Source organism: Dicentrarchus labrax, unplaced genomic scaffold, assembly GCF_905237075.1.
Source record: "Dicentrarchus labrax unplaced genomic scaffold, dlabrax2021, whole genome shotgun sequence".
NCBI lineage: Eukaryota > Metazoa > Chordata > Actinopteri > Moronidae > Dicentrarchus > Dicentrarchus labrax.
The window spans coordinates 9,809,517-9,833,267 of NW_026136706.1; the positions used below are offsets into that span (position 1 = coordinate 9,809,517).

Genomic DNA, 23,751 nt, shown 5'->3' on the forward strand with positions numbered 1-23,751 from the left:
ATTCAAACTGAAAAGAAATGTAATTATATTGTTTTTCTAACTAGTACTTAATATATCTATTATCTGTTACAGATACGAAATATTACCATTAAATCTGAGCTGGTTTCAAATAAATAGTTCGGAAACTAGAGCCTTATAAAGCACATAGGGCCTTGAAGACAAACACGTATACACATTTACACACTCTCCCTATTTGACCTTTAAGTTCTGAATTTGCTGAGATTGTTTTCCCATGACAAGCACAAAAGCACTTGCTGGAAAATCATCTCTCTCCCTCCATTACGCACTGTTTCTTTCTTTGCAGTAACAAACATACTCTCTTTTTAACACACAGACCACACGACCCTCAACATACTACAAACAATCTTGGGTTTAAACGTTCATCCATTGCAACCAACCTTTGTTCTGTACCCTGGGACCTGTTACATTATCTTCTGATCTGTGATATTCATCATGAACCACAGATCCTCTCAAACTGTAGCTTATCTCTTTCACTCAACTTCCCACCATCATATCTACCATTGTACTATATCTCCAAAGTGTGATCCTGAAACCTGAAGCGGCCAACAATATAATGAATATATAATGAATATAACATTAATACAAGCATTCAAGACATTTAGATTATATGCTTCACTCCCCCCTAAAGAGGCATGTCTATTTCATTATACATCCTGTAGCATTTAATGCTAGTCAAGCACTGCTACACACTAACATGCCAGCACATATTTAACAGCCATGCACAGGAGGTTTTCATAATATATTATGGATGATAAAAATACATATTTAACCAGCTGGGAGAACTCTTCTGATCTGATCTCAGACAGATATTTAAGCCTTGGCATTATGAAATTATGCAGGTTACTGTCACGTTGTCAACAGCAGGTTAACACCCCTGCTGCAAACTGTAAACATGTGATTAGGCTCGCTTTATCCATCCCTAAGTGTTGCTTTCTTTATCTTTTACTTTCTACTTCTCTAAACATGAGCTGCTGCTGCTTCACAACAAGGGCAGAACACATCACGCAGTCTAAGGGAAAAATAAGAGCTGGATGAACAAGAAAGTCAACTCAAGACGTAGAGGGAATGAACAGTGTAGTCTACATTCTACATTACATTTTCTCACCAACAACTCTCCACTGAAAGGGTTTTCAGCACTTCCTGCACTTTTTCAAAACTTTTAACGTAATATGAATTCTCATTCTCCATTCTCATCAGGTGAAGATGCTCTAGTGATGGGTGAGGGGTTCACAGGCTGCATACTGAAGGCATAGTTCATGTTTAAAGACAATGGCATCACAGTGCCAATTACACAATACACTGGCAGTGCGTGTGTCTGTGTGTGTGTGTGTGTGTCAGCAGGTTACCTGAGGTGGGCGACTTGCTTCTCTCCATATCAATGGACTGCTGGTTGTCAGAGAGTTCAGTAAGGCCTGCCGCAGCCAATGGCAGCCGAGATGAAGACAAAGTAGAGTACACATGCTCTGTCAGATTGTTTTAGCCTTGTCAGACATATAGACTTCACAGAAGTCAACTTGGATGATATCAGCCACGCAGAGCCCCAAGAAAGACTACAGGTTATCAGCAATCTTTGGATTATCATCTTTGATAAGCCCCATAATCAATTCCCATTAGTTTATTCTAATTATTTGTGAAGGTGTGATTTTATGGGGATCAAGGTCTTTACCATTATTTGACATTAGCTCTTTACCTTTCCCCTGTGAATGTTTCTTAGGATTAATTTTGTCTTCCAGGATTAGAGTGACTGAAACCTGACCTGCACTACAATCGATTCAGTAAAATTTTGTTTTGAATTTCCAACCAGATTGTATTAAAATGTCAGCATGACCATAGTCATGCATCTGCAGACTGTAGTGCAAGTCTCGTGATAAAGTGGTATATACAGTCAAAATACAAAACAGTACAAACACAAACTTGATCAGGATTGAATCACATCTGATCACATGCACCAACCACAGGCCAAAATGAAAAAGTCATACCTGCTCCCTCCTCAAAACCACAACAAATGCTGAAATATCTAATTCCTGTTCATTTTAGTCTGCTGACTACAGATGCGGGGTGTTTAAGCTGTGTTCATTATGGCCTCATTAACAGCCTCACTGAGTCGTCACAGTTCAAAAATTTTGGATTAATTATTTTTTCTTCAGTAAAGTTCCCAGCAAAACTTCTTAATGCAAATTTTTCATTTCCACTGGCTTTACAAATGATTGAAGACATTCAAAGGGGCTCTGATTAAACCTTTATTGTAGTATGAAATTAATAATTCCTTTGTAATCATAAACTAAAAGTGCACATTTTAGTTTCTCTAGGCCCAGTGGATGAACAAGGCTTTATTCACCCCACTAACTATGCGTCAGTTAAAATATACATCACATGGATCATATAATATTTATAACTGCCTTTGCTTAACTGACTCAAAAGAGTGGCTCTCTTTTTGCAAAGGACATACCGTTAGACATGGCTGGAATAAAGCAGTTCTGTTTAATATGGCAAAGTACAGATATGAAACAACCACTTTTATTCCAATCATCTCTTTGATTTGTCCCGTTGCTTTAAATCCACATCACCCCTTTCCAGTCCCTATGGCAACCATCCCTACCAACCCTGCTATCCTAGTGAGTTCCACCAAAACACTAACCCAATCCTCCAACCCCCAACCCCACGCACACAAACACAGTCCCCCAGCCTTTAGGAAGGCTCGACTTACTCTGATAGGATGTACGGATCCTTTTCTTTGAATCTGAATAAAAGTTAGACAGGCCACGCATGCAAAACTCTGTCAGGCAGGCCCACATGCCCACACCAGCAGCCACAGAGTCACCAAAAGGTGGGAGGAGGAGGAGGAGGAGGAGGAGGAGGAGGAGGAGGAGGAGGAGGATGAGGAGGAGAGGGAAGGAAGGAAGGAGTGTTGGAAAGGATGGAGGGCCAGAATAAAGAGTGAGAAGAAATTCAGGTCAGGGAGAGATGAGAGAGGGCGGGGAGGTGGGAGAGAAGTGTTAAAGTCAGGTGGGACAGATTGGGAAGGGGTTAAAAGAAAGAAACAAGGTAAGGAAGGAACAAATGTGAAGTTAAAGTAAGTGAGGAAGGAAGGATGGGTAAGGAAATGAGTAAAGAAATTTTAGGACGGAGGGGAGGAAAAAGGAGGGGAGGGGGAGAGAAAAGAACACACAGGCTTAGAGTGGAAAAGAAAGTGAGAGCAAGCAGCAACCGAGTTAGTGTCAGGGGAGGACAGAAAAGATATACCCACAACTGCTGCAAACCCCAGAAATGCTTATGCGACTGGTCATTTGCACAAACTACTGAGTTAGCAGGCAACATATCATTACTTACAAAGCATGTTCAAAATAAATATCTTCAAATAATTGGTTTACATTGCAATTTGTTTACATACTATTTGCCATAGTCCTACTGTCCTAGCATGTTCAGGCTGGAATCAATAATGCATCACACTACAACTAGAGAAACACACCTAAAATGAGCAATAATTAAGGATCATTTTATGAAATGAATACACTAACTCTGATTTGACATATATAGTATACACATACACATATGTGTGGTGACAACAGCTATAAATGTTGTGGAAGGGACATAAAAGTATGTTCTAAGAATTTGGAAAACTACAAAAAGAGAAGAGGCCAGCAGCTTAAAACATTTGCTTATTTTAGCAAGTGCTGTGTATTTTGCTTGGCCTTTTAACAGTTTTTTTTTTGTTAACAGTTTTGTTCTCTGTATCATATTAACTCCAGCATAGCAAGTGTTCAAGATCATAATACCACCACCACCTAGGGTACGGAAAAAGGGCACAGTTTCCCTTTTTTATTCTTCGCTCCGTCTCAAAATTGATTTTAAAGACCCAACACAGTTAGAGTTCTACAGGAGAGGAAGTTGGGAACAAAAAGTGCTGTCGTAGTCAATAAAAGCACTTATGCGCCAGTGAATGAAAAGAGTTGTTTCTAAAGCCCAAAGTCATCCCTCCACCTACCTTGATATTTCCCTTCCCACAAATCCTGAATACAGGTAAAGCATTTTCAGCTAGACTTGTGGGAATTATGTAATAAGAAAGCTCAGTACTTTAAATTGCCTAAAGGACCATAGACATCTGAAATATTAAACCACTGGAGCTGCTATGCCCTTAAATCCAGAGGTTGGTAAAGGGTGAAATAAGACAAGCATGGCTTGTGTTTTAGACAATTATTGCTATACAGTTGGGCTGAATATAATTTACAGTGGGTAAGTATAAATTAGAGGCTTCAGAGACCATCAGTAGCAGAGAAAAGAGAGGCAGGGGTCAGGAAGTACAATGAGACCTCTGTGGCTTTTCACTACAGCTCTATGCTCAAGCAGGACTAAAAACAGAAAGGACAGAGAAATCAAACGACAACATGCATAATAATGCCAAAGTGGAATGACACGCAGCCTGTTAACATGCACTTCATATCATAGTGCAGATCTGTGACAGGCATACTGAGATGGACGGGTGTTTTTGTCTTTGTATGTAATTGTGAGAGAGAAGAAGAACAAAGAGAGGAGAGAAATAAGGGTGGACTGATACACTTTTAAACACTGATATTGATACCTATATTTAGATTTTATCTCTAATATTATTAGCTATATCTAGATTTGACAATTTCCATGTCAACATGCTCCGAATATTTAGATATGTTTTGTGTTTACAGATCGTAATTTCTACCAGGGGAAAAAAAACCTCTCATACAGCTTTTAGACCATTTGACATTAACAGTGTAACATAGGCAGGTTTACACGTTCTTTACTTACATAGAAGTAGTAATACTGGAGAGTGAAGATATTTTTTTACAAATCTTGCATCCAAACTTACACTTAAGTAAAATAACTGAAGTTCTACCTCAGTTTACTTTAGTATCAAAAGTAAACATACTTGTTATGCCAAATAGCCCCTTTTACAGTGTAAAATTACTTTATATTTTGTATACTACAACTAGTGGTGTAAGCTGAATTCTGATCCTCTACTTAAGTAGAAGCCACACAATAATAATAGTAATCCACTGCAAATAAATGCCATATATGTTAAATAGTAATTAGCAAGTACTGTATTATCAGAGAAATGGCCCCTTTCAGAGTTATATTACTGTATGTTATATTATTGGATGTGTAATAGAAACTGGTGGAGAGCTGGTGGAAGTCAAGTTTAACTGCCATATAAAATGTTATTGAACAGTTATAGTTTTAGATTATAATTTAATAAGTACCTCTTGTAAATGTAAATGTGTCCCTACAGTAAGTACTATTATTTGAGCAAAGGTACTAAGTTCCCTTCCACCAGTGAAATTGGGATAATAGTAAGAATGTGTAAGAATAGTGTGGAATTAAATATACAGGCAATATAATTAAACCATGTGCATCATTGATGCACATTACTTATATAAGATAGATCAGATTCGACAGATAGATCAGTCTAACCTTAGAAAGAACAGATACAGGAGATTGAAGAAGAAGAAGAAGAAGAAGAAGAAGAAGAAGAAGAAGAAGAAGAAGAAGAAGAGAGAGGACAGGAGTACAGCAAATAGATGATAGTTTGGATGTAATGACAATAATTGACACCTTATTGTACGGCTGCACAAGTGTTAGTTGTGTACGTGCATGTTTTTTTGTAGCAGAGTCCCAGAGGTGTGTGTGTGTTTGTGTGTGTGTGTGTGTGTGTGTGTGTGTGTGTGTGTTTGTGTGTTTGTGTGTGTGTGTGTGCTACCTGAGGTGGACTGTCTGTTCCTGCGGGGGGAGCGGGTAAGGCGCTGGTAGGGGTCGGCGGCTCCATACAGATCCAGTGTCGACATACACAACAGGATGGTTTTCTGCAAGTAGTCCACCACAGCTAGGCCATTGCAGTTCCCAAATGCCAAACTGGACACACAGATACACAAACACACACACACACACACACACACACACACACACACACAGACACACAAAGACATTTGCATTTACATGGAGGAGAAAGAGTGTTATTCAGCTGAGACATTTACGCTGATTTATTTCACCAGGTTATTCTCACTGACATTAAAGGTGCTACATGTGGCACTATCAAACACTGTCAAATTAACGGTGACATTTTGGTATAATTGCTGTCAACAAAAGCCTGTCTTTATCTCACACTGCTATTGCTGCTGTTTTTGAATATTAATAACCAAGATTTCCCATAAGCCCCATTGCCACCTGCTACCCCTGGCTGCTTTCGAGCCTCTGGCTTAACTGATTAAGAGAACCTTCTTGGCAGTAATTTTTCTGTTTGTCTTTGTACAAAAGATGTTCCAGCTGATCAGGCACTAACCAGAATTAGACGATATTCACAACAAATGACTCTATCATGGTCTTTTAATTTGGCGATCCGAAAGAAATTACAAAATAATGAGACAAATACATAAATGTCACTCAAACTCCCCGCTGCCCAGTCCGTCATTGCTCTCCCATATCCACCAGATGTCTGGCCTAGTTTACATCACTGTCACATGGTCAGATGTTTCAGGTCATGACAGCAGCAACCACAGCGCTGTCTCTAATTTGGAAAAAATGACCGGGTGTTTGGAAGGGCTATTTGTCATCTTCTCTATGTAGACAACAATTTCAATACCACAAACATGATCACGCATTTGAAAACACATCACTCAGAAAACGCTAGGCTGGCAGCAGGGGGCAAAACCCTTTCCTTGTCCAGCCTTTCAGTACCCTTAAACACAGCTTGAGCCTCACAATGCTAACAGCACAAAAAACGATTACCAGGAAATCACAGCTTTCATAGATCAAAGCTAAAAGGCTCGACAGCTGGAGAAAAAAGGTGGTAAAGAAAATAATCATCTGTGTTATTGTGGCCGTAAAGACGATGATGGCAACTTTAAACAATCTCCTGCTTTTTCCTAACAATTTCTAAGAGCACAAAAGGAAGTCAATCAAGTCGTGTGTAAATGGAATTGTTACCTTCAGTCATTTGACATACGTGAGAAGTAAGTGAGGTCTCTTTATGCACTATATGCATTTATAGATGCTACATTCAAGCATGCCAACATTTTAGTAAGACTTGAGATCAGAGCAGTGAACCTGTCCTTTGGTATAGACATACCATTCATACCATGCAGATTATCGAAGGAAGGAGACAGCCTTGTGTGTCTGTGGAGACTTTAGAAATGTGTAAAGTAAAACAGTAAAACAGTTTTACTCAGTTGTTTACACACAATTACTGGTACTTAAGACACAATGACCACAACATGTAACTCATGCACCAACCCCCTGAACCAATTCTGCTAAACTACAAGCACAGTTCCTGCTTTACACTCAAATTGCAGTTCTAAAACACACTTTTTTCAAAACACTACACACAATTCTCTGCATTTGGCACAATTTTCATGAAGAAAATATCTTCACAAGAAACACACTGTCATTCAAAATTCTAAAGTTAGTTGCCCTACTATGCACACTGAGTCATCACATGGGCAAACACCTGTCACACAGTTTTACAATTAGCAATCTGAGCTTTAGCATAAAAGGGCAACAGGTTAGGGTTAGGGTTAACCCATATATCCCTTCTCCAAGCTTTGGAAGATGCATGTGGCGATATAGCAGTTGATGCTTTTCATGGCTGGATTTGCCATGCTATGTGATATTTCCCCCGCTGCTTGGCCAGGGAAAACATTGCTTGCGATGTGTTTTTTACTGTAACTCTATACAGTAAATTCTTCTGTTGTTTTAGACCACTGTATGTGCAACTTCTTTGTTGGTTGGGATGTACACTGTGTACATTGTTTTTGTGGGAAAAATAAAATATATTTGTTCCCGTGTATTTGTGTGTTCTGAGTATAAAAACAACATTCTAAAACATTTTACAATACACTTATGTATATACTGTCTGTATTAAGTGTAACACTGAACAAAAAAAGGCCCAAGTCATTATAATGAATGGAGAAGAAGTGTTTTCCATTCATCATAGTGTTTTACATTGAGCACATCAGTGTTCAACTGGTTCTTATAAATGTCTTTTCATATGATTGTTTTGTGTGTCATTTGAAAACAATATACCGTTTTGAGAAGAAATAACATTGTTTTGAATGTAAAGTTTCATTTTGCAGGAGAATTGAGGGGTTTTGCCCATTGTGTGTGTGTTTTTTGATTTGTGTTTAAAGTTCTGAGAGTATAAGGCATGCTTTCAAAAAATGTGTGTAAACAATCGAGAAAAACTGTAATGTAGATGGGATTTATTGCTGTTGAAATTATTCACGTAGAGTCTTTGTGTAATGTGGGGCGGCTGTGGATCAGAGGTCGGGTTGTCGGTTCGATCCCCGGCTCCTCCCTGCCACATGTCGAAGTATCCTTGATCAAGATACTGAACCCCATATTGCTCCCGAAGCTGTGTCATCAGTGTGTGAATGTGCATGAATTAGTTAGTTTCTGTTTGATGGGCTTTGCTGTCACTGTGTGAATGTGTGAATCTGTGTGAAAGGGCGAATGAAGGGCTTCTTTTGTCTCTTATATCATTTGCACTGTCACCACTTTAACAGATGTCAGTGATGTACAAATATTATATTCCGTTTGCACCAATAATCATTAGTGTGTGTGTGTGTGTGTGTGTGTGTGTGTGTGTGTGGATACATATAAGTCTTTCATTTTCCTTGTGTGTGAGTCTAAATGTGGGTGTCTGTGTTTTCATAAACAGGGAGGGAGGAAGCAAAACAGAATAAAACTAAATAAATCGATTTCTGCAATTCTATTCATGCTGTGAATAGATTTAGAGGAGAAAAGGAAACGATGGCGCTGCCTTGACCCATAAAGAGCTTTTTAAGAGCTGTGATTTTATTGGTTTCTGCCAACAGAACTTCTATTCACAGCAAAACCATGCAAGTGGTCTTTAAGCACTCTGGGGCTCAGGAAGTCAGTCAACTTCTCTTAAGCACCAACACAACAGGGTTTTAATAAGTTTTGAAAACTGAAATCTATAGAAAAATGTCAACCATTACTTAAGTCAACATCAGTGAAAATCGAATCTATCTAAAACGAAAGAAAGAAAAAGACAGAAGGGAGACAAAAGAGGACGGATACAAATTATGACATTTCCACTAGTGGCTTGGTACAGACTCTGGGGTCCAGTATACTATCTTGAAATTGAATGCGGTGAGTTCTGACTGCAGGCCTGTACACTGTAGATGAAAGCCGTGGGTTGTTGTGCTTGTGTGAACACACCAATTTTGATTTTGACAGCACAATACTGTAATAAGTAAGGTGCTGAACAGGGCATTCTGTAGTCCCCGCCCTACATCCCAAACATCCAAACCCTCACTTTTCATAAGCCTTCACTATTATTTATAGATACACAAACACAAACATAACCAGTGGGTGTTATATTCAGGTGTGTACTGCTGTCTGTACGTGCACAATAACACACTTACACACATGCTTACATTACAGACTGGCCTCTTTAACCTTTCATCCACAGGTATCTTGTTACTACTGCTGCTTATGATTGCTCTTCACTTGCCATGACCGCAACCTTTACTCACTGTGGGTTTTTTTTCTGATTGGCATGTGTATGTCAGGACACTACAAACCCAGTTAGAGGAAATCATTTAATTGCTGTTAACTGCAGGCAACAATGGCAACAATACTTACCATATCAATCAGGATTAATGTACTACAAACTTAATATTTCACACCTGCCTTGTCCATCTTTTTATATATCAGAACAGGTTCTTGTGGATTATCACTTGCTTAGCTATTGCTAAACATGCTTCTATAAATATCTGCCTGAGGTTGTTAACTTCTTTTTATTGGTTTGGAACCACTGTAGTATTTCAACCTTTTACAGCTAGTTTGAAGTATATTTATAATACTCCAGAGAAATCAACATAACATATAAATGGAGAGACAAGGGAGACACAGATATACAAAGAGAGATGGGCGGCTCTTTAGAGTCAGTGTGTTAGATGGTTTCTGGAGCTTTAAGTTTTAACCACTGTGCATGCAATTATTCTATTGCAACCTTGAATAAGCAGAACTATGTGGTGCTTAGTTAGGTTAAAACTATGAAGTCAACCGGCTGGCAATTAAGGTGTAATCTCAGCACTATAAAGCTAAACAATCTTGTTCAGTTTAAGGTAACATAGCACCATGACAATGATCAAAGAGGGCGTTCGGCTTTGTCCGTAATCAATTTGTGCAAACTCCTCTAAACTAAAACAGTGATTGCTGTTCAAGTAGAGCCTTGTCCACATTCCTAAACTAGAAGGATAAATAAATACTCCCACATATAGACAGGTAACTGACTACCATGCATCTGGAAACTTACAGGCCATAGGCAGAGTTGATGTCGAGGCTGGTGATCTGTTGTGGAGGTTCTCCATCTACCCACAGCAGCTGGATGACCAGTTCTGCCTGGTAGCCAGGAGGGACCCGAACCATCCGGTCCTTCACTCTGAAGCACATACAAAGAGGAGTCTTTAGTATTGTGTAATATGCACTTGTACTTGGCGAGAAAGAAACATACAAACACGTTTGCTTCCATCATTTAACATTCAGTGTTAACTAAATAGTTGGCATGGATGGAAATGCCATCTGCCATGAAGTTAGGATGCAAAATTATGGATCCCGCCAGCTTTATGGGCTTTAACTGGCTAATTACAGCACTTACTTTTAGTCAATAAATACGTGATGGCACCATAGACGGTTACCTGTTTTTTTATACCCTCATCCACTGAAATGTTACATTCAAAATCCAAAATTAAACTTTACTTAAGTCTCGAGAATCACTGAGGTTTCCCTTATTTATAATGATGTTAGATACAGAGAATAAGCAGATATAAAAAAAATATATAAAACGTTTAAAAGGGACAATAATCAATAAAACCTGCTGCATTAGAAAGGACATTGTAATGCAAACATTAAGGTGTTGTCAGTTTAGATTTGTTGAGTGTGTTGATATGTTGATCCACAATTTAAGTCACATGCAACAAAAAAATAAAATATGGCCAGTGTTTATATTACTGTAAGCTGGCTCTTCTATCATTTATCACAATGACTATTAAATCCTTTCATCACAGAGTTGGGTTATTTTTTTTCTTGTTCTAAGTTAGTTTGTAGTCTATTTGATACAACATTTTAATAAACAAAAGACTAAGTGATTTGTTCAAACAGATATTTGATGTTTTTCTCGCAGATAAACTGAGAGGAGATCTTACTTAATGCAGGGGATGCTGTCTTTGACACCCTCAGGTGTCCCAGCGCCGGGGCTCGCTGGGTGTTGGTGATGGGGCTGGGGTGAGTGGGAGCCAGGCTCTGAGAAGCAGGGATTGTTTTCATTCTCTGATGGAGAGATGACATCTTCTGACTCACACTGTAGACGCACCTCCAGTGACTGAGGATGACACAGATACAAAAGTAGGCATTAATCTACCTATCATATAATAACAATGGGACTACTACAGCGAACTACATCCAGTGAATTAGTGTAGCATGTTCCTCATAATGAGCTATGATCAAAGTATAAGCAGAATTTACTAGATTTTAATAAATAAAATAACACAAGGCTCACTGAATAACATATTTCTTAAAAGACAGTCAGTAACGGTTTGTAAGAATTACATTGTACCTTACTTGCACTCCTTATAACGCACAAAATCCCCAGGATGTCACTGCTTGTATTTTGATTGTAGTCTCACTCACCACAATTTGAGTGTTGGCGTCATATTTGCTGAAGCGATACAGGATGATGTGGGCTGAGATGCCAACTACACAGAAGATGCGACTCTGAGGGCACCAGCTGACCATTTGAATTGCAAAGGGGTCTTCCTCCACCAACTCGGCTGCCCGGCCTTCACCTGGTTTCAGCTTCTCAAAGACTTTGGAGGTCTTCAGCTTGTACAACATCTGCAGTGTGACTGGTTCGAGCATTAGTTACTTTACATATTTTGAACATATTTTAAATGTAAAATGTACTGTAAATGGTAACACATACACATTGACAAATGTGAACAGCTGACATTGTGGAACAGTATGGTATAATTATAGTATCTTTGGATGGATAGGCTTTATCAGGCAACAGAAACTCATACATTCACTGTTGGTTTTGGTCTTTACATAAGATTTTTTTTATGATACTAATAAAAAGATCAAATAAAAGCAGGTTTATTCTTTAAAAGCCCCACCATCTGCCTTTGGATTAAATTTATATTCTATTCTCCACCATCCAGACAACAGCACTACTTTCAAAGAGATGTACAGCATGCACAACTTTGATTAGTGCAGCTGTAAAAGAGGAGGCAAGTGATTAGTGATTATCACCACAGCCCTCTGATTTGTATTGCATTTCACTCTAACACTAACACAGCTAAGGTTTTTGGAAAAAATATACACTCATTGTTTGTGCACAGTTAATATTATTATCACAGAGAGACAGCATACTAGCGTACCAAGATACAGTAGCTTTACTGACTGACTGATATTGTTAGTTTGAACTCAGAGGGTCTGTCAGGCTGACATGATGCAATGCAAGTGAATGTCATCCACAAACCACAGCTGTCAGTACAATTTCTTTCAAAAGATTTTTGAGAAAGCCTCTAAATCTACTGTACATGCTAGGTTTTCAGTGTGTACCCAATGTGACCCCTCGTTTTACAGTGGCGCTATTCATTTTCTTTGAGTTCAGTGCCTATGGCAAATTTAAAATTGCTCACCATGGAATTTATGAAAATATAGTGTTTATATGAGCATGCTGTCTGAGTTGAACAACAAAACTTAAGAGAGTGGACTTACTTGCAGACGCGTCCCAAAACTTAATTGATCCGTCAGCATGTCTGAACAAAGAGAAAGAATATTTTTTTGTGTGTAAGGAAAAATGAGTGCACTAAAAAGACCCGTGTGTAGGATTTAGTGGCATCTAGACAGAAATTCCCAACTGTAATAAATGTTACAGCTATCTTAAAAATCTGACAGTGATGATCATTGATTTTAAATGTCACACTGTGTAGGAATCATCAGCTAACTGTTCCTTATTGTTTTCTCATAGCTGAAAGTGAAGTTGAATTCCTAGTCTCCTCTGGTACAATAAAAAATACCACAAGCCAAGAATTTATTCATTTGTAGGTGTACTATTGAGAACATAACTCCATGTTGGCCTCATTTCTAGACTGCTGCTGATATTGAGTGTCGCCTAGAAGCAGACACCACCCCGTATGCAGGCTTCAGAACAGGTTAACATCTCTGTCAGCCCCTTACAATGCAGTATGGCCCTAGGCTGTGCTGTGCTGGCCTGGTTGGCACAGACCCAGATCAAGCTTATAAAGCACATATAAAGACAAACTATAAATCACAGTCATCTGGTCCCGTCATGTTGTGAGTGAGGACACGCATATACTGTAGATTTCCTTTTTTGTGTGTGGGTGTTAGCACATTTTTTAGCCTGGGATAAAGGTCACCATGTGTTTGAGCTCAAAAGGTCTTTCTTCAAAATACCGCTGTCATATTTCGGACTTACCCGGTGATGATAATCTCTGGGTAGGTGTGGGAGCCTAACGTCCATGTTCCTCCACTGATTGGCCACTCCTGATATGGTTAAAGACAGAGTGTTGATTATTTATGAAAACCCAATCACATCATCTTGTGTTTTTTCCCAACTGGGCTCTGTCGGTAATATTTCATTTTATTCCAAGGCAAATGTTTTCATCCTCAAATACGAAACTGCACTGATTAAAATGACTCATGTTTTAATGTTAACCCATAATTTGCTACTAGTTCGTGGCAGCAGGAATTTTGTATGGTTGATTTTTTTTTCATAAATTCTGTAGATCATTCACATTACAGGTGGTAACCTTACAGGAACAGAAACAAATATATTTGGCATCATTATCCAAGATTACATTTCTTAAAACCTCGCTCTAAGTAGAATTAATTACTAAACAAGACTGAAACTGGCAAAAAAAGAAGACAAATACATTACAAAAGGAGGGTATTCCTCACTCACATTTTCCGCATCCTACCTTTTGGCTGTAGCCAGTCTTCTTGTGTTTAGCTCCTATAGAGTAGAGGATGGGGATAATGTCGGGCGGACACTCTGCAAAATAGGCTGTGCAGGTAACCGGAGACTCATGGATGTCCATGGGGTAAGGGTTCTCAAAGACAGGGAAGCTGCAAGATACATGAATATAATAAGCTACAGTGTAACTTATGGCACTGTGGTGAAATGGGCAGAAGCAAAAGTCAATGAATTACAGGATTATCATTACTAAAATGTATAATAATCGGCAAAATCCCCTCTTTCCATCTATACTCTGCTTTACTGGCATTATTGCATAAATAATCAGATTGCAGGTGAGGTAAAAATGGCAACGCTATGTGCCTGCCTGAAAATATGGCAGCAAGATGTACAGGTGGTGCGACTGCAGCAGATCAGTAAACTTTATCAACATTAGTGTGTCAGGATACATGCTTTGTATCGGCAAATAAAGGGTATATGGGTGCAGGCTATTTATTTAATTATAATAAACAATTTAAACACAATTAGGAGCTAATCAATCGGCTGACATTGTCACAGACAATCTGGGGAAGTTAAAACTACATTAAGCCTCATCAAGAGGTATTTATAACATCTTAAATTAGGTAACCTAATTAACCAGGTTACCTAATTTATACCCCTCGAGTCATAGGCCTAATTTATAGTGTTTTGGTGCTATTCATAGGCCCTGGCTGGTCAAAACTGCACCACATAAGCACCTTTCACCTTCACTTTCATTCCCTCAGATACAGTGATAACAAGGTAATTTAACTGGAGTGGTAGCATTTTCACCCTGAGAGCAAAATGAGATGTCTTTATTCAAAGGACAACATCTAACCTCTCTTTCTCCCTGAGGTATAGATTCGAGTGACACTGGTTAGGTCTTTAACTTTAAAACTGACTGAGACAGGATTTGGCTTATGGATGAATGGTATAAGTAGTGTTTTCCCCTTAAGTCATGCCAGGTAATAGCAACTCATGTCAAACGCTGACATGAAGATGGAACTCGCTTCATTTGCTATCAGTCACATGCAGCTTAGCAGCTTAAAGGTGTATTTATACAGTATATGTCAAACACATACTTGCTCTGTGTTAGATCCACCACGATCAAGTCCTTCTCCAAAAGCACCACCACCGCGTAAGGCTCTTGGACCTCTGTAAGATACAAAGTCATACTGAAGAGGATAATGCTTAATCCATATTTACATTAGTTACAGCCACAGACATATATATAGACTTTTTATGGTGGTTTTAGTATTTCAATTACGTACTGCCGTCTTTATGGCACCCAAGAAGTTTTGTATTGTTGATTACATTGGAGTAAAAAATACAATATGATCAAAGAAAAATACAAAACCAAATAGATTTGAATAGCACAGGATGTTTGACGAAACTGGTGTTTTGTAGACATATACAGAGCCTTCAATCAAACCTCAAAAGTGTTGTCACACAACCTGGTGGGTTTGACTTTTCTAAGGAAACAGTGGTGTATTACTAGGGCTAACTCATCTTCCTTCTTGCCTGTTGATTGGTGACTTTTTATATTTTGGTTCTTGTATTTATTAAGTTTTTAATACTTTAAGAAGGTATCTCAAATTTGGACAAAAACAAAAATAGGCTGAATGCAGAAAATATGCAGCACCGGTTTTGTCACTGTCTTTGTATGCACTCACCGTTGTTGTAAGGAGTCTCACAGAGTGCCATAAACTCTACAATAGGGTAGTCCATCTCCAGCACAGTGATAGCCTTGCCATGCATGATGGTTAACGTGGGCCGCCTTCCCGCCTTGTCATATGAAAGACCGCCAGAGAAGATGATAAAAGGCTCGCTGTGGAGGGAGAACAGGATCTTAGGAAGACTTGATCTGGATAAATGCTAGTAGTTGAAACTGATCAGCCACATAATGAAATAAATGACAGAATGAATTAATAAATAAATTAAACAATCAGTTTATGATTAAAAAGTGGGGTGTTATAAGCAACCTGTTAATCACTACATGAAAATCTCTCCATGACTTTATTAAAATCATAATTTAGTCAAAACACTTATAAATAATAAAATCTGGTAATCTAGACCTGAACATTTCCTTATAAAGCACACACCTGTTCCTCGAGGTCTTGTACTCCACTTTGAGTATTGGTTTACAAGACTCCTTTCTCCCATCCTTCTGTACCTTTCCTGAATTAGACGAAATAGCAAGAATGGACAACATTTCAAGACAATAACGCATTCACTGTGAACATCTGTCTGCATCAGTTCCTCTGAAAATTCAATTTACCAAATCATAAGCACATGTTATTTCAAGTATGTTTTATACATTCTTAGCTGGAAGGCAGAGGGACCCTGTGTTTCTGGTCAAGGACATTGTGTTCTGAACAAATGAAAAAAAAAAAACATGAAAGAAATATGATTTCTAGGCTGCAAGACTTTGCTCCTGCATTTACAAAATAGACTACAGCAATTGCAAATATTGGCCTGCCAAAATATTTGGTTGAGCCTGGAGAAAGATGATGGTTTTGGTTAAATATGGATTAAGTCAGTATCCCCAATCTTTTGATTTAACGCAGCTTTGTAGACAGAGTAATCATGCTCTAGTTGCAGGGAATGGATACTGGGAGAGAAAACAAAATAAAAATGTTAACAGTAAACATTTTATACTCATTAAGAATGCATTTTTAGAGCAGTGACATGTTTACAGATATGTGTAATGTAAAAGTTCTGTCATTTTTAAAAACAATATATAAGACATTGTATTTCAAACAGAAATCCTCACACTGACCATTTTTCCTGCTTCTAACACCTTAACGTTGAGGACAAAATGTTCACTTGCTGTCTAATACATCCCACCCACTGACAAGCGCCATGATAACCAGATAATCAGTGTTATTAACTTCACTTGTCAGTGGTCATAATGTTATGGTAGATCGCTGTATACTTTGTGTACATGTGATTTCAGGTGGTTTTAAGTTGTTGACACATTGCTTCTTATCCACAATCTCTGTTAGATAGCCAAAGCTCTGGGTAACGGTGATTTATCATCACTGAACAGGCTCAAAGGTACAGGATTACAGCAAACACTGAAATGTCAAAGCAGGACCCGACAGAGAGAAGCGAAAGGGACTAGCAGAAAAAATAATAGTAAACAGACAACCCTCTTGGTAATGGCTTTGATACTGGTCAAATCCACAGCTGTGTTAAGACTTACCCTTATACATAACATGGTCCAGGCATTTATTGATATATGCCTGTGCATACACTGTCTTCTTTTACTATGCTATCTGTTCATGGTCTAACTGTGGGACAGGATGACTAACTCACTTACAGTATAGTTGATTCCTATCTTATATTTTAAAATTTCGGTGCACCCTGACTATTACCTCTAACTTTTTTTATTGTTTTTTTCGTGTTTCTGTTCACTTCTCTGCTTAAAATAAATGTCTCTGTTCCCTTTTCTGCTCTCTCCACCTTCTGTGTCCTTACACCTTGTAGCCATTGCTTTCCTTCCTTCCTTGTTCTCTTCAGGTTATACATTCATTAGTGCAGCTCAAACTGTTTGTTCACTTCGCTCCCAGACACTGCTGCGTTCCAATACCAACCAACAAGTTTAAACTTAAGTAATATAAATGCACTATACATTTGCCTGTGATAACAACATTGCTGCCATACCAGATATTTAACCAATCTGGATTACTTTCTGGTGAAGTATTTTTCGTTTCCATTAGGTACATTCATGTCACATAGCATAGGCACAGTTACGTAAATTGGACTTGGCTGTACTCCTGCGATGCTCTCTCCAACAACAACAGGGCATAGAGGATAAAATACATAATTCAATGTTGTCAGTGGAGAGCTCCTGCAGCAGGTTCAGACTGAGGTGGACAGCAGGCCTCCAGTCTTCCTCTAGCTCACAGTGTGACATCTGAGCACAACAAACAGCACAACTAGTGACAGCGGTATCTAGCAAGCAAAGCAGTAAGCAAAGCCAATGGAACGATCCAAAGTGAATGTGAGCACCAAGGGATTTAAAAAGAATGGCAAATCACAGACCACAGACGTGATATAAGTTGTGGTGGTGTGATGATTGACTTTGTGTCCTGTAGGGATCAGTTTATTTATCTATTTTGGAACAGAATAAGTTCATTTATTTACTACCTAGAACATAGGGTGACTGTTTCATTCCCAAGGCATGAAATGTTTACTGTTCTACTTATAGTTTTTACTTCACCTCTATTTATTTTCAGCTGTCCTCTTCCTTCTCCTCACCTTCACTCTCGCCCTGCGTAATAGCAAATATCTGACAAATATCTGGCACATAAACAATCAGTGGAATTTAACCACTTCCTAAGGCCTGTTGCCCTGTCCCTAGCATTTACCCGCCCACATCCTCCCCTCTTGCTTTTCTGTTTTGTGATTTCGCCTGAGATCACAGCTCATAGCAAGGGGACTATTCATGACCAGAGATCTGACATGGTGGGATGCCCTGCCAGCACACAAACCACACCAGAGAGAAACAGGAGGAGGACTAGTCAGAGGAAGAGTAAATAGAATGACATGGCTTGGAAGTCATTCAGTCAAGCCTGTGTTAAAGTATTCTCAGTGACAGCCAAAAATCCTAGACTAATATTCTCAAATAAAACACAAACATTTGCAATTCTGCAATTAAAATAAACATGAAGCTGGAGTTCTTTTCTCCCTACATGTCCTGTAACTGTCTGAAATTCCATCCCATAGACAACCATAGGAGTTAATTCCACAATAAATAAATAAATCAGTATGGAGTATGCTTTATTTCTCTCTGCTTTATTAAGTAACAGCCTGTGGACCCAGTTTCCCAGCAAGGGATTAGCAAAGTTTCATTATGTTTAGTCATTAAAATAAATAAGTATGCTGTGTGGGTGTGCGTCTCACCATGAGGAAAGGTGACCTGGAATGGCCTGGTGGTGTTTCTGAGGTTCCACATCGTCAGGCTGCCGTCTGAGTGACTGCACATGAACTGCTTCCCTTCATGATGCCAGCCGACTGAATGTATGGCCTGGACCAATGAAACAGCGATTAACATGTCAAATATGATCCTTCAGAAATGTATTAGCAAAGAACAAACAGCTTTTTTTTTTTAAAGTATTTTGGTGTGGTTTGTAATTGATGCTTTTTTCCAAATACAGTAACGAAATAAATTGACAATATTCTTATGCACAAAACAAACTAAACTTGCTTCAGCTTCCTTTTAGTCAAAGTTATCTTAAACACCATAATAGTGTAATTCTTGCCCTCACTTGAGATAATCCCAATTTTAATATACCTTGTACATACGCGTATCTTGTGTACTCTTAAGGAGCTCATCATTCACATCATACAAAGGCACAGAGGTTATCATGGAATGTGAATTTTTGCGGATTAATTCTCTCCATGGTGGAGAGTCGACATCTGAAGTTATTTCAATGTCCTCCTGGAGCCGTTGTGGCTTTTCTTTTTTCCCTACTAAAAAGTTTTTTTCTGAATCAATGGTCTAAGGACAGTGGGTGTTGAACGTTGTACAGACTGTAAAGCCCCCTGAGGCAAACTGTGATTTGCGATTTAAGGATATAAATCAAATTTGACTTGACTTAAAAAGCTCATAGGTTGCCTGAAGCTACTACAATTGCTAGTAATTACAGTTAATTTCCTTCACATACTGCATATGTGTGAATTTGACACAGTGCTTACATAAGGGATGCTGAATAGAAAATGTAACTTGTGAATTAACAACAAGTTATAAAGTATAAAGTTTTCCAATTAGACCAGTAAGAGTGGCAGGAACTCATTACTTCCACCCTTGTGTCATTGTGAGATCTGACTGGTGCTAGTTCGTTTTTGTACCCGGCTGAAGAGGTGTGAGACAGAGATGCCATGCTATGCTGGAGGTGATGCACATAAAACCCCATTAATGAATTTTAGCAGGATGTGACTCTTCACAGGAGATGAGCAATGGCAGCGGATGAAGAGGATCAGTGCCACGAGGTGAAAATGTCTACAGGGCAAATTGGGTTTGAGGCCACAGGAGTTAAAAAAAACACACAACCAAACAGATTAAATGAAAATGCTGTGTGTGTTTGAGAGTGCTTTTTCGCCTGTGTGTGTGTGTGTGACCCTGAATGTCCAAATGTCCAAAAGATATATTGCACCTGTGTAAATTTGACCATTTTGTGACTACTCTGTAGAAAATGACTGTTTTAGTTGTGTCTATATGCAGGTAAAGCACCCCCATCTTACCACTCTGAAGAAGATGCTATGAAAGAGTTGCACTACATGTTACACATTATCTTACTATTATATTGTGGATCAGCAAATAATGGCATTCTATTTTTAGTTTAAAAATAAAAACAGAACACTTTAAATAAAAAGAATAGCAGCAAAAGCAGTCTCCACTGCTAAATGGCTGAAATTGCAACAAACACTGTAGTCTGCACCTGTTTGAGCTGACAGTGCTGTGCAAGTTGTCAGAGGCAGACTGGTATGAGCATGCCTGGGTCATCCAATTACGGCTTCTTGTTCAAAAAGCAGTAATTGGTTGGCAGGCAAATACAAGCACTTGATAAGAAAGACACCTTGTTGAAAATAGAAAAAAAGAAGTTCATGGTATTCAAACATAAAAATGAGCCTCCATTTTGTTGAGGTTCAAAGTATTGGCAGACAAAGTCAAGTCAAGTCCCCAATATTCATTCATGTATGACCTTATTCCTTATGCCTTTTTCCTTTTCTATTTAGACTGATCTAGGCTTTTATCATTACTGAATCTCAGTTGTCTTGAAGATATCTGCTTAAGATTATACTTTGTTAATGACTGAATACATGAATCAGAAAGTTTATTTTGTGTAATCATTACAGGCGCCCAGGCTACAAAGTTGCATAGTTTTAAAAAATCTGGCTCTCATAGTTACCTGAAAATTGCAAAGACAGACATTAAGTAAGTCTTTATATTTTTTTGGAACAGGATTTTGGTGTCAAGAGTGCATTTTCACCCACCGCAATCATGTACCCCTCTGTGTGAACATGACTCATTTCTGTTGTAATTTTTCTACTACTCTCAATTTTGTCACATTCTTATATCCTGATTCTCGCTGCTATAATAAGGGATCCCCACAGAGATAGCTAAATTTGAACAGAATCTTTATGAATATCATGACCCAAGAAACAGTGAAAGACACACAAAATTTCAAGGGTAGACCTGTTTAGAAACAAAAATGTCTCACCTGACAGCATTTTTGCTTCAGCTGTAAAGTTTCTTGATGCAGGAGTGCATAGTGAAGCTTACCTCATCGTAGTGCATTCTGAAATCAGCCTTCTTGCCCCGTAGGTCCCATTGTACGATTGTCCCACTCTCAAACCCTATAAGCAGCTGTAGAAGTGATAAGGAATGGAAAATAAGACATTTTAAATATAAGATATTTTCAATAGCCCAAAATGAGGTGATGAGCGCAGCAAATACTAACAGTGCCAATGTAATTTACTTAATTTCAATCTTTTCTGTAATGTAGGGGAACCATTTTGCCTATGGCATCCCAAAAAATATCTTTCCTACTCCTTCCTCTTTTAAGCCTTTATTTCTCATATTTGCACAGGATTCAGGTATCTGTATTTAAATGTATATATGTTTTTATCTATAGACACACGTTTATAGATTTGTTGATTCATACAATACACATGCACACAAAAACACTTTCAGAAACACACACACAATCTTTTGCACATGTCTTATCTCCCCATAAAATACTCTGTCAATGAAAACAGGCACCTAAAAACACGGCTGCTCCCAAATGCACTTACAATAAAAACAACATCACAAACACACCCACACACTACAACACTTACAAACGCACAGGATAAGAAGGGAGAGCAAAGTCAAAACAATCTGATCACAGATCAGAGGAGGAGTGATGTTGGAGGAGCACAGCCTTTAAGACAGAGTGGAGGAAACAACTCTCCCGCTGAGAGGAAAGACTGTGTGACATCTCAAATCATAAGATAGGAAGTAGAGGGCAGTAGATGTAGAAAAAAAAATGCTTCTCATAAATTTTTCAACCCTAAGCTTTACACTTATAACACCAGCAGTCACGAATGTAAAAAAGCGATGATTGAAAGTGTCTAAAGTGGTAATAAATCGATTAGCATTAGAGGTGTTATGAAATATCAATAAACTTCTAATTAATAGTTTACATGCAAAGATTTTTGGCAGTGGCTTATTTTGTGTTGTGTTTTTTAAACTTAGATTTGATGCATATGGAAGTCTTTATACTATGACAGGCTTCCTAAAAATCAGTACAATATGAATTGTAACTCCCTTGTGCACCCTCAAAAGTATGTAGTATGAAGATGCAGATCTACTTTGACATGCACATAATAAATCTACAACGAGTTCGTATTTAAATGGTAAACAGCTATTTCCATTTATAATATGATGTGCTCTTTTTGTGCACTGCAGGTCAGATTCTTACAGCTTGCAGTAACAAGCAAGGTAACAGGCAAATTTCCTCTGTTTTAGTAAGTTTTATTTTATTTCCTTTAATACTCTAAATGTTGTTCATAACAGGCTGTGAGTCTATAAAGTATGTCCTTGGAAACGATCCAGTCAGTGTCAGTTGTTGTTTTAACTGACAGGGGAAATGTTCATTTTCACAGCTATAGTGAACGTTTGTGGTCTCATCAGTATTGGATTTTTACCTTTTGGTCATTTTTCCAAACCATGTGCGAGTTGTCATGTTGCACAGTGAGGTAAAGCCTGTTTTCAAACACCAGGTTATCACCCTACTTTCTTCTTCTCCTGTTTTTTAATGATGTCCAGCAAGGCTAAGAAAAGTGCCTGCATTATTTGTAACAGTGGTTATCATGTAGGTTTTTTTGTGGAGCGCTCACAGGCACAGATGATTCAACTTAATTTTCTTAGCAATAATGTGTATTCCCTGTTGTCATATTTACTTTCTTAGTCATAATTGGGTAGCTGGTGGCTATTTACGGTACTTATCACAACATGGAGTTAAGAATTAGCAAAAATTGCTTTGAGAAATTAAAACATATGTAAAGAATCCCCTGTGTCCTCTATGGCCAATACAACCTAAAGGGGAAGTTCCTCTGTTTTCTCATAGCAACCTTAATAGAACTTTGTCTTTTCTTGCAGTGAGTGATGGCAGTGTGTGACAGCAGCTGTAAACTCATGTCTCGTTTTTATGTCTTCACAGCTTGTCAAGTCTGGTTTCACACAGAGGCAGCAAAATCCATTGGGAAAATCAATATGCTCCTGAATGACCTCTCTTTTACAGCAACCTCCACCTGCCACTTTTCCTACCAATTTGACTGCAACATGACCCTGAAAAGCTCAGCTCTCCTCAAAGGATATGTTACAGTCCCACACACCTCTTTTCTTCAGTTGGTATTTGTGAAAAGCCGAGGGACAGAGAGAAAAAAAAAACATGAGAGCAACAAAGGAGAGCGATAAAGTATAGAGAATGGCTTTCCTTCTGTGGGCTACAAAGAAAGCCAGGCTGACAGAGTGAGAGGTGAGAAATTTAGAAAGAAAGAATGGAAGATAGAGAGAGAGAAAGAAAGAAGATAAGATAAAGGCAGAGAAGAGGTTAGAGGACAGCTATGTGACCGGAAAAAAAAACAAGGCAGAGAAGTGGGAAAAGGAGAGAGCCTCAGAAGATTGGTAACATTTGAGTTGGTGCTTGTGGAGAACCAGGAGGTGTTTTTAT

The 23,751-nt window shown here is 38.5% G+C and overlaps 1 protein-coding gene across 12 annotated transcripts in view; it reads right to left on the bottom strand.

Annotated features, from left to right (window-relative positions):
- stxbp5l (syntaxin binding protein 5L) overlaps positions 1–23,751 on the bottom strand; it is a 380,881-nt gene that overhangs the window by 276,237 nt on the left and 80,893 nt on the right. For 8 of the 12 annotated variants that reach the window (XR_007885269.1, XM_051404538.1, XM_051404540.1 and 5 more), the window contains exons 7-20: positions 21,318–21,401; positions 18,935–19,058; positions 16,129–16,204; positions 15,700–15,854; positions 15,109–15,181; positions 14,013–14,160; positions 13,511–13,578; positions 12,790–12,830; positions 11,701–11,915; positions 11,217–11,392; positions 10,328–10,453; positions 5,750–5,901; positions 2,729–2,797; positions 1,368–1,433 (exon numbers count right to left, since the gene is read on the bottom strand). Coding sequence is in view for 11 of the 12 variants with exons in the window: in XM_051404538.1 (XP_051260498.1) it covers positions 1,368–1,433; positions 2,729–2,797; positions 5,750–5,901; positions 10,328–10,453; positions 11,217–11,392; positions 11,701–11,915; positions 12,790–12,830; positions 13,511–13,578; positions 14,013–14,160; positions 15,109–15,181; positions 15,700–15,854; positions 16,129–16,204; positions 18,935–19,058; positions 21,318–21,401 (1,573 nt within the window). In the remaining variant the exon portion in view is untranslated. The remainder of the gene's footprint in view (positions 1–1,367; positions 1,434–2,728; positions 2,798–5,749; positions 5,902–10,327; positions 10,454–11,216; positions 11,393–11,700; positions 11,916–12,789; positions 12,831–13,510; positions 13,579–14,012; positions 14,161–15,108; positions 15,182–15,699; positions 15,855–16,128; positions 16,205–18,934; positions 19,059–21,317; positions 21,402–23,751) is intronic. The other 4 variants (XM_051404539.1, XM_051404545.1, XM_051404543.1 and 1 more) reach the window with 1 other exon arrangement.